Genomic DNA, 12113 nt, shown 5'->3' with positions numbered 1-12113 from the left:
GAACGGTTTGCTTGAGTTTAGGGGCCCGAGACCCCGAAAAATTTAAAGGGGGTGACGTACGCCCATGAGCTGGGCGTAACGATTAAATTAGTCATTCGCTTGTTAATCATTTATTTAATAACAATTACAGTTTGTGCGTTTTCATGTGGCGGCTCAAGTGGCTGCTCTGCGTGTAGCCCTTGAGACACACCGTGCAGACGTGCGGTCGTTCCCCCGAATGTATGACCAAGTGGTCTTTCAAATGCTCGCTGCGCACGAACCCCTTGTTGCACACTTTGCACTTGTGCGGTTTTTCCCCCAAGTGGCGTTTCATGTGCACCGACAAGTGCGAGCTTGTCACGAACTTCATTCGGCACAGTTCGCACTCAAACGGTCGTATGTTGTTATGGAAACGCATGTGAATGTTCAAATTGCCGGAGTGGGCGAAGCCCTTGTCGCACACTTTGCACTTGTAGGGGGTTTCCCCGGTGTGGGTGCGCATGTGGTAGGTGAGGCTGTTCGACTGGCTGAAGGATTTGCCACAAACGGAGCACATGTACGGGCGCTCGCCGCTGTGTGTCCGTAAATGGGCGTTAAGTGAGGCGTTTTGGATAAAACGCTTGGCGCAAATTGTGCACTGGTGGGGGCGCTCTCCCGTATGCACCCTCTTGTGGATTTTAAGATGCTCGACACGGGCAAATTTTTTCTCGCAACTGTCGCACTTGAAGGGTTTTTCCCCCGTGTGCAACTTCATGTGTTGCACCAGGTTACTGCGACAGCTCAGAAACAGCCCGCACATGTCGCATTGGTGCGTTTTTTTGGCTTTGGGGCCCTTAGCTACGTCCTGCCCCCCATTTTCATTATGTGAGGGTAGGTTGTTGCGCAGCTTATTGTCACTCTCAATGACGATTTTTTTGAATTTGTAAAGTGCGACGAGTGATTTTGCACATTTTTGGCATATTTTTCCAGGCAAACCGTCGTCCACTTCGGCCTAAAAAAATAAATTGCCGGTTGTCTAAAGTGAGGTTAGGTACCTGAACCGAGGTGCAAAACCCCAACATTGCCGCATATTCAACCGTGGTTTTCTTATGCGGGGCGAAAAGCGAGTCGAGGGCGCCGTGTCTCAAGCACAGCCGGCAGACCGGGGGCCCCCCAGGCCCCATTTTTTTCAAATCAAGTCGGTGTTGACACTGCGCGCGCAGCTTCTTTGTGTCATCGTTATCTGTCATTGCAAATTTGTGTTTTTGGTTTTTTGTGCGCAAAAATGCGTTTAAGCCGCGCTGGGAAGCCCCCAGGTTGTCGCTACACGTCCGAGAATTCGCCCCGTGCCAAGAAATCGCGCATTGGCGCCGACCGCTTGACAGTGAGTAGTTTGAGTTTTGGCGCCTCCAAGTCAAATCGTAACGGTTTTTGTGGTTGGTTGTATTTTCACAGCTTTTGCCGGGGTTTCTCTCGCAAGGGATAAAGTCGTGTAAGTGCATACGTGTGTGCAACGCGCGGTCTAAACGCACTTTTAGCCTCGCCGGAGCATGAGGATTGCGCCCCCGTGAAGCCCCCCAAGTTGCGGCGTTCGTGGCGACTGTCCAAGAAAAGTAACCAGCCGGTCTCCGTGTCGGGTTATTTCAATAAGCTGGTGCTGGACTCGGATCAGAGCCTTTTTCGCGAGATTAAGAGCAAATTTGCGCGGAAAAACTCCGATTTGGATGACGATTTTGGGGCCCGTTTGGTGGCACAAGTGGGGGCGGTAGAACTGCCCGATTTGAGGGATTACAGAAAGCGGATTGAGGAGGAAATTGAGTTGATTAACGGCGTTCTAACGGGGCAAGTGGGGCGGAACATGTCGCTGAACAGGAAACGGGTTTACAGCGAGGAGGAGAAGGAGAATTTCCCGATGAAATTCTCCTACGTGCCCCCGTCCAGTTGGGTGTTCCAGACGCCCCCCAACCGCAAACTCAACTACAACAGGGCCAAGGCGGACGAAAACACGCTCAAACCTGCCGTTATTGAGAAACGAAACGATGGGAAAGTTGTCTACGAAATGAACAAAAAAATTAATGTCGACTTGTCGCGGTTTCACAACCGACAAGAGATTGACATTGACAAGAGGTACATGATGGAGGTTTCCACGGCAACGTTTGATGACGAACAAGAGCCAGACGATAAGGTGGGTTGTTGTCTAGTTGGCTGTGGTGTTTAATTGTTTTTCCCAGGGCGCCTTTGATTCGTACGAGCTTGAGAACCATTTTTTGAGCTTGACTTCGCGTCCGAAAAAAGTCGTCTCGTCAATGTCTCGCTGTACGTCGTTGAAACGCAAACGTGATATTTTCGAGCCGCAAGCAGGCTGTTCCACATTGACTGAAGAATTTAAGCCTAACATTTGTTTCATGGAGAATTTGAATCTGGACGATCCGGAGGAATCTTTTACGTTTAAGTTTACAAGTAGCGAGTGCTACAACGGGCCAACGACCGGGCATTTGTTCGATTTCGATGGCAACAAGAAGGATTCGTTCAATTTCCATTTTTGAGCGAGTTTTTTGAGTATTTTATTTTTGCGGAATCAGTTTTCATTTGTGCAATTGTTAGGATACACCTCAGTGTGAGAATTAATTTGAAGCGTTCCTATTGCAATATTTCAGGTGTGTTCTTTGAAGCGTTCAAAGTCTGAATTAATTATGTTAAGCTTAATGTTGTTAATAAAATTTCTATTGTGAGTTTATCGCCAAAACGTGTTTTATTCTTGCACCCCTACTGACTAGACAACCAATTATACACTCCCAGTGACAGTTGTGCTTACATAACCTCAGTTTCGCTTGTTTTATTAAAAAGATGGTTTTAAATAACGACTTTTGGCACAATTTTCGCGACGTGAGCATTTATCCGACGTGTGAGGAAATTCTGGGCAAACGCAACCCCGTTGACAAGAACATAATTCGTGGAAAATTCCACAATGTGGGGCACTACTTGGACGTCCAGTTCCGTCTTTTACGCGAAGACTTTATCGCAAATTTGCGCGAAGGCATCGAGAGTTATCGGGCAAAAGAGTCCACAAAAGTGCTTGACATTTACGAAAATGTGCGCATTTACAAAGACAGGACCCGACGTAGCGAAGAGTGCCTCAAAATCGATATAAACGTACAAGAGGACGACTCGAAAAAATTCATGAATGGCTCACTCCTCATCTTCACAAAGAACAATTTCGACCAAATGTTTCAAGCAAAAGTCGTCCAACGTTCAACAGAACCGCCCCAGATTATCATTGAGTTGATCGATGTGTGCCCTAGTGACCTAAACCTGTCCCAAAGCTACACAATGGCCGAATGTAGCCAATACTTCGACCCCTATTTTAACGTTCTAACCGCCTTGAAGGCCACCCCTGTCACAAACTTCCCCATGGAGCGCTACATCGTCCACTGCGACACCTCGGCGCGCACCCCTCCATACCTCTCGGGCTTCGCCCCCGAGAGATGGGGGCGCTCGCTAAACCGCGCCCAAATGCAGGCCTTCACGGCGGCCCTAACGCGCGAATTCGTCGTGATCCAGGGCCCCCCAGGCACTGGCAAAACGCACCTGGGGGTGAAAATCGCCACCACTTTGCTACAAAACGCCCACTTGTGGCACAAAAACAGCCCCATGTTGGTCATTTCGCACAAGAACGACGCCCTTGACCAGTTCCTCGAAGGCCTAATCCCCTGCACTTCGAGACTAATCCGAGCCGGGGGCCAATCAAAGAGCGAGAAATTGAAACAGTTTAATTTAATAACGGGGGCGGGGGAAAAACGGCGCAAGTGGGTGGAGTTTCTCCCAGCGATGCAACAATCATTGGTTGTTGGCATGACAACGAGTGTGGCGTCACGCTGGAGGGCGGAGTTTTTGGAGGAGTTACAATCACCGATTGTTGTGGTCGAGGAGGCGGCGGAAGTGCTCGAAGCGCATGTGGTGGCAGCACTGACTAGTAAATGTCAACACTTGATTTTGTTGGGCGACCACCAACAACTCCAACCGCTCACTGCTGACAATAATATCGGCAAAAATTACCATTTAGGTGTGAGTTTATTCGAACGCATGGTTTTGAACCACATACAGTGCTACCAACTTGATATTCAACATCGGATGCGGCCGGAAATCGCCGATCTGCTCCGAGTCAGAATTTACCCGTTTTTGAAAGACCACGAATCGGTTTTAAACCGGCCGGGGATTCCCGGAATGCATAAAAACGTGTTTTTCGTTGATCACAACCAGGGGGAAGAAACCTCTAGTTTGACAACGAAGAAAAATACGCATGAGGCGCGTTTTTTGGTATTTTTGGCGCGTTATTTGATTTTAAACGGCCATAAATCGAGTGATATTGTTATTTTGGCAACGTATTTGGGACAAATGCTTGAAATTGAAAAGTTGGTTAAGAGTCAGACGTGTCTGGAGGGGGTTAAAGTATCGACCTTGGACGGGTTTCAAGGACAGGAAGCTGAGATTGTTTTGTTGTCACTGGTTCGTAGCTCACACATTGGCTTCCTTAAGGCGGAAAATCGCATTTGTGTGGCGTTATCACGCGCCAGGAGCGGGTTTTATATCATGGGCAAGATGGCCTTGCTGGCGGGGAAGTCCCAAGTTAGTTGCGCTCCTACCAACCTTAAAACTACTCTTTCGATGCATGCATGCAGGGACCCATCTTTATTTTTATTAAAGACAAAAAAAAATTATTTTGGATTAGCTTTAAAAATACTGTTAGTTTGTATATTAGCCAAAAGTGTTATTTAAAAATATTAAACTTGACCCTTCTTGTTATTAAAAAAAAATCAAGTTAGCCTTGTACCTTCAGAAGAAATGGCGATAAAAATTTGATAAGCACCTGAAACATACACCAAATTTCAATAAGTTTCGATGAGTAGTTTTTATAATATTTAAGTGAATGTATATTTTTTGGTGACCCTGTATATATTTGTAGATTTGGAACGGTGTGAAAAGATGTCTAGCAAAACAGGGCGCCATTGGGCGCAAAATCGCGTTAGTGTGTCAAAAACATAAGACTGTCACACAAGTCGAAACAATTGACGACTTCCAAAATGTCCAAAATGGCGGTTGTCATTTGAAATGTTGCGAAATTATGGCTTGTGGCCATAATTGCGTACTTTTGTGTCACACCAGTTATTTGAAACATAAATGTGAACGGAAATGTGTTACGAGGTATGTGAAAAAAGTTGGTGTTTTTTACTATTTTACTTTAAAGGTCGACTCCTGTTGTCAAAAAATACGAAATTGGTGAACCTGACCTTTGGTCTAAGCCACGGACTGATGGTTATGTGAGGCCTAGGGACTTTGGTGCTAACTCACAATTGGGTGAAAGTGAATCGTTTTCTTTTACAAGAATTGTGAGGAATTTAATTCGGAGCTTTGTGCACTTTATTGTTGAGAATTTTTTTACCTAACTTAATGTATTGTGATACAGTATTTTAATACGAAAATAAAATATAATGACAGTCGCAGTGCCATAACTTTAGACCCAGCCTCCTGTGACGCGATATAACGTTCGGAAAATTGATCAAGCAACATATGTTTCCACGCCACGCCGCCTCGATACAAACATGGCCCCGCTGTAATTAACCTTTAAAAGGGGGAAACGCCAGGTGGGGTTGTTAAAATGCGTCAGTTGCGATGATTTTGCACCCGAACACGGTACAACTCACCAAAATCCACTACTACAATGGCGAGATACCGACAATTTCGCGCGAAATTTTCGACAATTGTGTCAACAACAGTCACGTCAAAATCGAAAAAAATTGCTTCCGCCAACGCTGGATTCTGAAAATTAACGAAATCCAAGGCGGCCGCGCCAAACTCCAGTGGCGCCTCGTTGTCGCAGTGTCGATTTGTGTGCTTGTGGCAGTTGTTTTCGCGCTGTTTTTCGTCAAGCAGGCGAGTTTTGTCAAAAATCAAACGCCTACTTTGACGCTTAACTACACCAAGAATTTGAATCTGGGGAATTTCACATTTTGTCACAACTGCACGTCAAGTGAGATTTGTTTGAAACTAACGGAAGGGGAAACACCCAAGTGTTGCCAACCGGTGGATGACAAAGACCCGACCGGGTGCGGGGGTTTTTGCTCGGTTGATACGCAATTTTGCCAACTGTTGGACGCTCAACACCGAATTTACCAATGTTCCAATGTTACCAACACACTCAAATGTCCCCAGGATACGTTCAATTGTGGCAACATGTGCGTAAATTTGACCAAACGTTGCGATGGTTTTATTCATTGTCGCGACAAAACGGACGAAATTAAGTGTGGTAAGTGTTTTTTGGTTGGTAAGGTTGGCAATTCGTAGTTTGTGATTTGGGGACGCATTTTCAGTGCGGTAACGCCACGTCATGTCTACCAATTGCGAAAAAATGCAACGGTTTGGTCGACTGTTGGGACAAAAGTGACGAAATCGGGTGCCAAAATGGTAACAAAAAAATTTTATTTTTATTTTTTTATTAAATTTTTCCTGTTAGATTGTCCCAATGGAACCATCCCATGCCTTAACGGCGATTGTATAATGAAAGAAAATTTCTGCGACGGGACTTTCCACTGTTTGGACCGCTCAGATGAGCCACAGGGGTGCCAACTCAAATAAAACTCTCTTAAAATTGTGTTTTATTAAACCAAATCTTCACAATAATCGGAGAAAAAGTCCAATAAAAACGTAAAATCTGACACACTTCCGCCTTGCTCACGATACAACGTGTGGAAACGTTTGAAAAAATCGCTAATAACCTTCAGGGTCACCTGCCAAACAACTGACTAATAACTAAGTTGGCGGTGCGTACTACCAACCTGATCCCAATCCGTCCGAAAAATCCCCGTACACTGTGCCTCGAAACTATCACAAGTTAGTAACTTTTGTTTGAGTAAAAGGGCGCAAAACTGCGCGAAAGCGTCCCAGGCGGCTTTGGATCGCCCCAAAATGATGACATTTCGTGGCGATAGCAACGATTTAAACAAATCATCGCGGTAATACAACCGCCAAATGTCACATGACTTTGACAGGACGCCATCTAAAACACCACTGCCAACTGCAAGCAAAATTAATTTTTCCCCCAGTTACTACCAACTCACGTAGTAAAATCACAACGTCCAGTATTTGGGTGCACAGTGTTGCCACCACACACTGGTTGAAGTCACCACGTTCATTGATACTATCACTGGTGGCGTCCAATAAACTTATCAATTGATTATGGACGTTTTTACCCTCGATTATATCAATAGTTAGTGACTGAAATTTTGTAACTAAATGGGCCCCACTGATCGTCCTGTCATTGTGTTGCCGCTTCGAGCCGCCAGGCGGCAGCACAAACAGTGGTTTCGTTCGTTTCGTCTCCTGATTGGTCAATTTTTGCACCTCGTCGTTGAAATCCTTACTGAAAATAACTAAAACTACGTGTTGCCAACTGTTTTAATGAAACACACCAGACGTGACGTGTGCCTCTAGCCACTGCCGCACTCTTTCGAGACACATTTTTTCGGTGATTCCCACACAAACGTCGCGCGTTTGTGGCAAAACGTCCATCGCAAGTAACGATTCAATTCCATTGCGGATTTTATTTTGTGTGATTTTTTTAATTTCACGCTCACAAGCGACTTGCAGTTCGTTTAAGCAATCGGTGGCGAACTGATTGGCTTTTTGTTTTAAAACAGTTTCATCATCGATTGTACTGATCATTGATTTGAAAGTTTCGAGTGATTTTTTTTTAAATTCAGGCACTAGAACACTACACACGTATTTAACACAAGTCGAAGCCACGCGTTCGCTCACAAATTCGACACTTTTACGCAACGAAATCGGTTGTCCATTGAAAAAAGCCTCCTCGAGTTGTTGTTCGAGTTTTTTTCGGGCGATTTCGTCCGGCGATTGTTGCGCGGTAACCGGGGTTATGTGTTTAATTGTGATCATTTGATTGGTTGTTGTCGTGGTCAGGAGCTTCTTGATTTCGTTTAAATACGGACAACAGAAATATAAAATGTCCTGATCGACGATTTCCAATTGATCGATGTAGGAAGTTTTTGGCGATTCTGTACTATTTTGTGTTGTTTCTTCCGTTGTGAAATAGAGGGCGTTGTTGTCGGGTATGTGCGGTAGTTCAAACAACCAACCAAGACAGAATTTGATGAGGTATATGTTGGGGGAAGGACCCCAGTTGAAGTTACGATAAATCCAGTAAAGAGTGTTCTGGATTTGGGTGTAGTAGGGGAGTTTTAAGGTGACTGTATCAAGCATTGAGAGGTATTTAATGAGCCAAGGGACGCATAAAATGACAGATTTGCGACGTATTGAGTTTTCAAGAAGTGTTTTGACGTCGAAAGTTGGACAAATCTGCAAAAAATTCAAGTTTTCAGCCAAAATTATGAGTTTCTAGCTGAGAAACTACCCTTACTTCGACTAGGTTTTGATAAAATTTCGAAAAATAAGTGAGTTTTTGGCCCAAAAAATGATCATTTAAAAAAATTCCAGAGTGCTTTGAACTTTTGTTTTGTATGTTTGTGATTGATTACTTTTTGACAATTAAAAAAATAACAGATTTGCATAAAAAAATATTTATTTATTATTTATAAGAACTTTGAACACTCTATCAAACGTAGGTTATGTATTCTCGTGAGCTGGTTTAGTAGGCAACCAAAAATACAATAATAAAAATTGTCCAACGACATACGTAAAAATGTCACGGCATGCTGCGAGTTTTTTTATAATGAATACCTGATATAAAATTTAGCGTTTTTTTTTGAAAAAAAATCCATTTCGGGCTGAAAATCTCGTAAAACACGTTTGTTTAGTTTAAAAACACGTTCATACACTGACCATTTTTCGAATAATTTTTGACGAAATTTTACGAAATAATTGTGTTTTCTGAATAAAAAACCTATTAAAAGGCCAAAAAAAGATAAAGATAAAAATAAAGACAGTTATTCTTCGTTAATTGAGTGATTTTATAATTTTTTGGTTTCCACAAGCAAGTGAATTTCTAGCTAAAAAAAGATACTACATAATACCTTTCACGACCTAAATTAATTTATTTATTTTTTACAAAAAAAAAACACACAAACAACGATTAAAAATAAAAAATAACATCATTTTTAATCTGGTTTACAAATTATTTGAGCCCTTTTCAGTTTTTTTATTTATTTATTTTATTTATTTATTTGTTTTATTTATTTATTTATTTATTTATTTATGTATTTTATGTATTTTATTTATTTTATTTATTTTATTTATTTTATTTATTTTATTTATTTTATTTATTTTATTTATTTTATTTATTTTATTTATTTTATTTATTTTATTTATTTTATTTATTGTATTTATTTTATTTAGTTTACGAAATAAATGCGTTTCTGATTAAAATAAACGTTCAGAAAGACAAAAATAATGCTTCAACTTAGTAAATTTTCGATAAAAACAGTTTGTTGGTCAAAAAACCTGCTTCATAGTTGAAAAAAATAGAAAAAAATTAAAGGAAATTTCGCAAAATAGTTGCATTTCAAGCCAGAAAACTGCAAAAATAACACCATTTTCGACAAAATTTCACAAAGTTTTGACTAATTTTTTTCGAAAACAAGCAAAATAATAAAAAAATATCCTTTCGCTAGACGTATATTTGAAAAAATGTGCGTAAACCTTAGAAAAATGTGCTAAAACGCTTGACCTGATTTGATAATTTTTGAGTAAATTTTTTACAAAAAAAATGCTTAGAAGTCAGAAATAATCCTTCAATCTGATAAAATTTCGCAAAAAATAACTTTTTTGTCAAAAAACGTACTTTAGAATTCAAAAATGTCAAAAATTCAGCCTGATTTTTAATTATTTCTAAGAAAATTTCGTGTTTTAAGCCAAAAAGCTGTCGAAAAAAGCGCAAACCAACATCATTTTCGACGCAAATTAATAATTTTTTGACTCATTTTTTTCGAAAAACGCCCAAACAGTTAAAAAATAAACACCAAATGCTCAATATGATTCTGAAAATGTGCGAAAATCTTGCATTTTGTGCTTAAATGCATGTTTAGGATCTGGTTTGATAATTTTTAACGCAAAAAAGCAGTGATAATTAAAAAAAAATGACGATTTTTCCCGTCATCTGACCATAAAATTTGGCAATTTAAAAAAAAAGTGCCAAAAAAAGCAAAAATAGGGTAATTATTGACTTAATGACAATTTTTGACTCACCTGCTTCCGTATCTTCAAATGTGTGGTCAACAATTGCTCTGAATAATTCCCACACTCACTTTTATACGGCAAAGACTCAACAAACCCCAAAAACTTGGCCAAAATCCGCAACGACTTAACACACGAAAAGTACGATTTTTTCGTCACCAAATCCACACTATTCTCATCTATTAAATAAAACCACAAAAAAATCACACAAAAAAAAATCACCCAAACTCACCTTCCTCAGCATTCCCAAAATAACTCTCATTCAACTCGACAATCTCCTCAACAAACGCATCGGCCAGATGCCTATTAAACGCAAAATTCGCCCCAACCACGATAAAATCCCGAAAAAACTCCTCACTCTCGCTAAACTTCGGCAACGAATTCAGCCCCTGATTTGACTCCTTCGTCACGCAGCGATTCTTCAATTTGTTCAATTTTTGCGCATCAACGTCCAAACTCGTAATAATCAAGTCGTCGCAAACGCGACACGTCAACAATTGACCTTTGAATAACCGCGCGAAATGCACAAAATTCGTCGGCTCCAGCGACAAACTCAAAAGCGTTTTAATTTTCCCGCCAAGACTCACCGTGTAACTAAAACCGGGCGCTAGATGGTGCTGCTCCCACACGCGCAAAATATCGTAAAACAAATCGCGCTGCTTTTTAAACGCGTGAAACGACAAGTCGTTCGGAAAATTATTACGGTTATCGGTGTCCGAATTAAAACAAATATTATTTTGCAAATTTTCAAGCGAAATTAACACCCGGTCAGGTTTCACGGTCTGTTCCAATTGTGCGATCAGAGTTGGCGCGAATTCGCGCAGTCGCTTGTTTTCGGTTAGTAACCGAACCGTTGAATTGTCAAAATTTCGCAAAACGCCTACTAGATTCTCGAGCGATTTGCTGGCAAAATACACTACGTTGTGAATTGAATTGAACAAAAAACCGGTGATTGTGTCACTTAACACGTTAATGCCCCAGTCATTGTTGTAAAATTGTTTTTTCAAAAGCAACGTGATGAGAAAATATATTTCGCGTGTGAGGTTTAGGACGCAATTATCGGCGATTAAAAGCGAGTAAAGTTGGACAATTCGGTCGATTTGGGGGCGATTGGTCACCAGGCCCAGCTCTGGCAGGACTTCGCCCCCCGGTATAACAGTCTTGGGGCTCCGAAAGTCAACTTTCAGGCGCTCCTCTAGCAGGAACGAGCGCCCACTTGGAAACTCCTCACTCTCGCTAGTAAAATTAAAACTATTGTCCGACTTGTGGAAGCTTGAACTATTCAGCGTTAAATTCGTTGGTTTGATTCGCTTTTTCGTTTTACGAGGGGGCGCACGCTTGTTGACGAAAAAATCGCCCAAACAGATGGGCGAAATGGGGCTCATGTAGCTCAGGACGCTCGAGTCGGAGCCCCCTTTCGGGGTGCTGTTACAGACACTCGTGTTCAAGTCATGGGGGCCCAGCTCGGTGCTACTTTTGCTGGTGTCGAGGGGCTCCGGCTTGCGCTCGCTGATCGCGCTACCGATCTCCTCGTGCACGTAGTTGAGGAAGAAAGTGATGAAATCGGTGCGGGAGCAGGAGTAGGCGGTGCTTTGGGCCCCCTGTTTGTTGTTATTGTCAGTAAAGTGGGGTTAGGTTGGTCGGTACTGACCTGCAATTCCGGGCTCGTGAGCCACTGGATGAAGGGCTCGGGAGCGAAGTCGGGGGCTAGTGCTTGATTTAGGAGGCTTTCAGCCATGGTTTTTGCTTAATTTCGTTTGGAAGTTGTGCTAACATTGCGCGGGTTTCGCAACTGCGCATGCGCGAACAATAAACAGTTTTTGTGGCGACAGATTACTGTAAAATTGTACTTCTGCGCCTGTTACCTAGATGTCACTAGGTAAAAAAAATATTTTTCTAACTTATGACTTGTTAATAAATTTTCGTATTTAGATATTCTATACTAGTTTGGC

At 41.9% G+C, this 12113-nt stretch overlaps 5 protein-coding genes across 8 annotated transcripts; 3 read left to right on the top strand and 2 right to left on the bottom strand.

Annotated features, from left to right (window-relative positions):
• Positions 1–17: 17 nt before the first annotated feature.
• Positions 18–1208, bottom strand: LOC100142414 (zinc finger protein 239). Its single transcript, XM_008196285.3, has 3 exons — positions 1014–1208; positions 129–970; positions 18–69 (listed from the first exon to the last, which is right to left on the bottom strand). The coding sequence occupies exons 1-3, from the start codon at positions 1206–1208 to the stop codon at positions 18–20; spliced, it is 1089 nt and encodes a 362-aa protein (XP_008194507.2).
• LOC100142212 (uncharacterized) lies at positions 108–2704 on the top strand. Of its 2 annotated transcripts, none has more exons than XM_001814242.4 (4): positions 108–1342; positions 1414–1450; positions 1497–2143; positions 2190–2704. In XM_001814242.4, the coding sequence occupies exons 1-4, from the start codon at positions 1244–1246 to the stop codon at positions 2502–2504; spliced, it is 1098 nt and encodes a 365-aa protein (XP_001814294.1). In that variant the 5' UTR covers positions 108–1243; the 3' UTR covers positions 2505–2704. The 2 variants fall into 2 exon arrangements, with proteins under 2 accessions (XP_001814294.1, XP_008194506.1); XM_008196284.3 differs by having other exon boundaries at positions 1396–1450.
• Positions 2705–2733: 29 nt separating this feature from the next.
• LOC103313308 (NFX1-type zinc finger-containing protein 1) lies at positions 2734–5456 on the top strand. The gene is made up of 3 exons (XM_008196290.3): positions 2734–4584; positions 4922–5160; positions 5204–5456. The coding sequence occupies exons 1-3, from the start codon at positions 2806–2808 to the stop codon at positions 5400–5402; spliced, it is 2217 nt and encodes a 738-aa protein (XP_008194512.1). The 5' UTR covers positions 2734–2805; the 3' UTR covers positions 5403–5456.
• Positions 5457–5609: 153 nt separating this feature from the next.
• LOC100142003 (LDL receptor repeat-containing protein egg-2) lies at positions 5610–6675 on the top strand. The gene is made up of 3 exons (XM_008196289.3): positions 5610–6262; positions 6301–6420; positions 6470–6675. Exons 1-3 carry the CDS (start codon positions 5629–5631, stop codon positions 6589–6591), a joined length of 876 nt encoding a protein of 291 aa, XP_008194511.1. The 5' UTR covers positions 5610–5628; the 3' UTR covers positions 6592–6675.
• Positions 6595–12019, bottom strand: dlt (discs lost). 3 transcript variants are annotated; one of them, XM_008196288.3, is made up of 7 exons: positions 11813–12019; positions 10394–11762; positions 10174–10340; positions 7425–8328; positions 7074–7385; positions 6792–7012; positions 6595–6743 (listed from the first exon to the last, which is right to left on the bottom strand). In XM_008196288.3, the coding sequence occupies exons 1-7, from the start codon at positions 11897–11899 to the stop codon at positions 6615–6617; spliced, it is 3189 nt and encodes a 1062-aa protein (XP_008194510.1). In that variant the 5' UTR covers positions 11900–12019; the 3' UTR covers positions 6595–6614. The 3 variants fall into 3 exon arrangements, with proteins under 3 accessions (XP_008194510.1, XP_008194509.1, XP_064214466.1); XM_008196287.3 differs by having other exon boundaries at positions 6792–7030; positions 11813–12018; XM_064358396.1 differs by having other exon boundaries at positions 6792–7030; positions 11817–11968.
• Positions 12020–12113: the final 94 nt, after the last annotated feature.

This window comes from Tribolium castaneum, chromosome 8 (assembly GCF_031307605.1).
Source record: "Tribolium castaneum strain GA2 chromosome 8, icTriCast1.1, whole genome shotgun sequence".
Classification (NCBI taxonomy): domain Eukaryota; kingdom Metazoa; phylum Arthropoda; class Insecta; order Coleoptera; family Tenebrionidae; genus Tribolium; species Tribolium castaneum.
This window is presented reverse-complemented; position numbering and strand designations above follow the sequence as displayed.

Excerpts from the sequence above, each read along its gene's own strand:
- LOC100142414 (XM_008196285.3), bottom strand. The coding sequence starts at position 1,208 with ATGACAGATAACGATGACACAAAGAAGCTGCGCGCGCAGTGTCAACAC. Across the intron at positions 971-1,013 it reads GGTTTTGCACCTCGGTTCAG|GCCGAAGTGGACGACGGTTT; the intron begins GTACCTAACCTC and ends TTATTTTTTTAG. Across the intron at positions 70-128 it reads CACATGAAAACGCACAAACT|CTCATGGGCGTACGTCACCC; the intron begins GTAATTGTTATT and ends CGTTACGCCCAG.
- LOC100142212 (XM_008196284.3), top strand. The coding sequence starts at position 1,244 with ATGCGTTTAAGCCGCGCTGGGAAGCCCCCAGGTTGTCGCTACACGTCC. Across the intron at positions 1,343-1,395 it reads TTGGCGCCGACCGCTTGACA|TTGGTTGTATTTTCACAGCT; the intron begins GTGAGTAGTTTG and ends CGGTTTTTGTGG. Across the intron at positions 2,144-2,189 it reads AACAAGAGCCAGACGATAAG|GGCGCCTTTGATTCGTACGA; the intron begins GTGGGTTGTTGT and ends TGTTTTTCCCAG.
- LOC103313308 (XM_008196290.3), top strand. The coding sequence starts at position 2,806 with ATGGTTTTAAATAACGACTTTTGGCACAATTTTCGCGACGTGAGCATT. Across the intron at positions 4,585-4,921 it reads TGCTGGCGGGGAAGTCCCAA|ATTTGGAACGGTGTGAAAAG; the intron begins GTTAGTTGCGCT and ends ATATATTTGTAG. Across the intron at positions 5,161-5,203 it reads GAACGGAAATGTGTTACGAG|GTCGACTCCTGTTGTCAAAA; the intron begins GTATGTGAAAAA and ends TTTACTTTAAAG.
- LOC100142003 (XM_008196289.3), top strand. The coding sequence starts at position 5,629 with ATGATTTTGCACCCGAACACGGTACAACTCACCAAAATCCACTACTAC. Across the intron at positions 6,263-6,300 it reads AACGGACGAAATTAAGTGTG|TTTGTGATTTGGGGACGCAT; the intron begins GTAAGTGTTTTT and ends GGCAATTCGTAG. Across the intron at positions 6,421-6,469 it reads CGAAATCGGGTGCCAAAATG|ATTGTCCCAATGGAACCATC; the intron begins GTAACAAAAAAA and ends TTTTCCTGTTAG.
- dlt (XM_008196287.3), bottom strand. The coding sequence starts at position 11,899 with ATGGCTGAAAGCCTCCTAAATCAAGCACTAGCCCCCGACTTCGCTCCC. Across the intron at positions 11,763-11,812 it reads TCACGAGCCCGGAATTGCAG|GGGGCCCAAAGCACCGCCTA; the intron begins GTCAGTACCGAC and ends AACAACAAACAG. Across the intron at positions 7,386-7,424 it reads AGAGGCACACGTCACGTCTG|TTATTTTCAGTAAGGATTTC; the intron begins GTGTGTTTCATT and ends ACGTAGTTTTAG.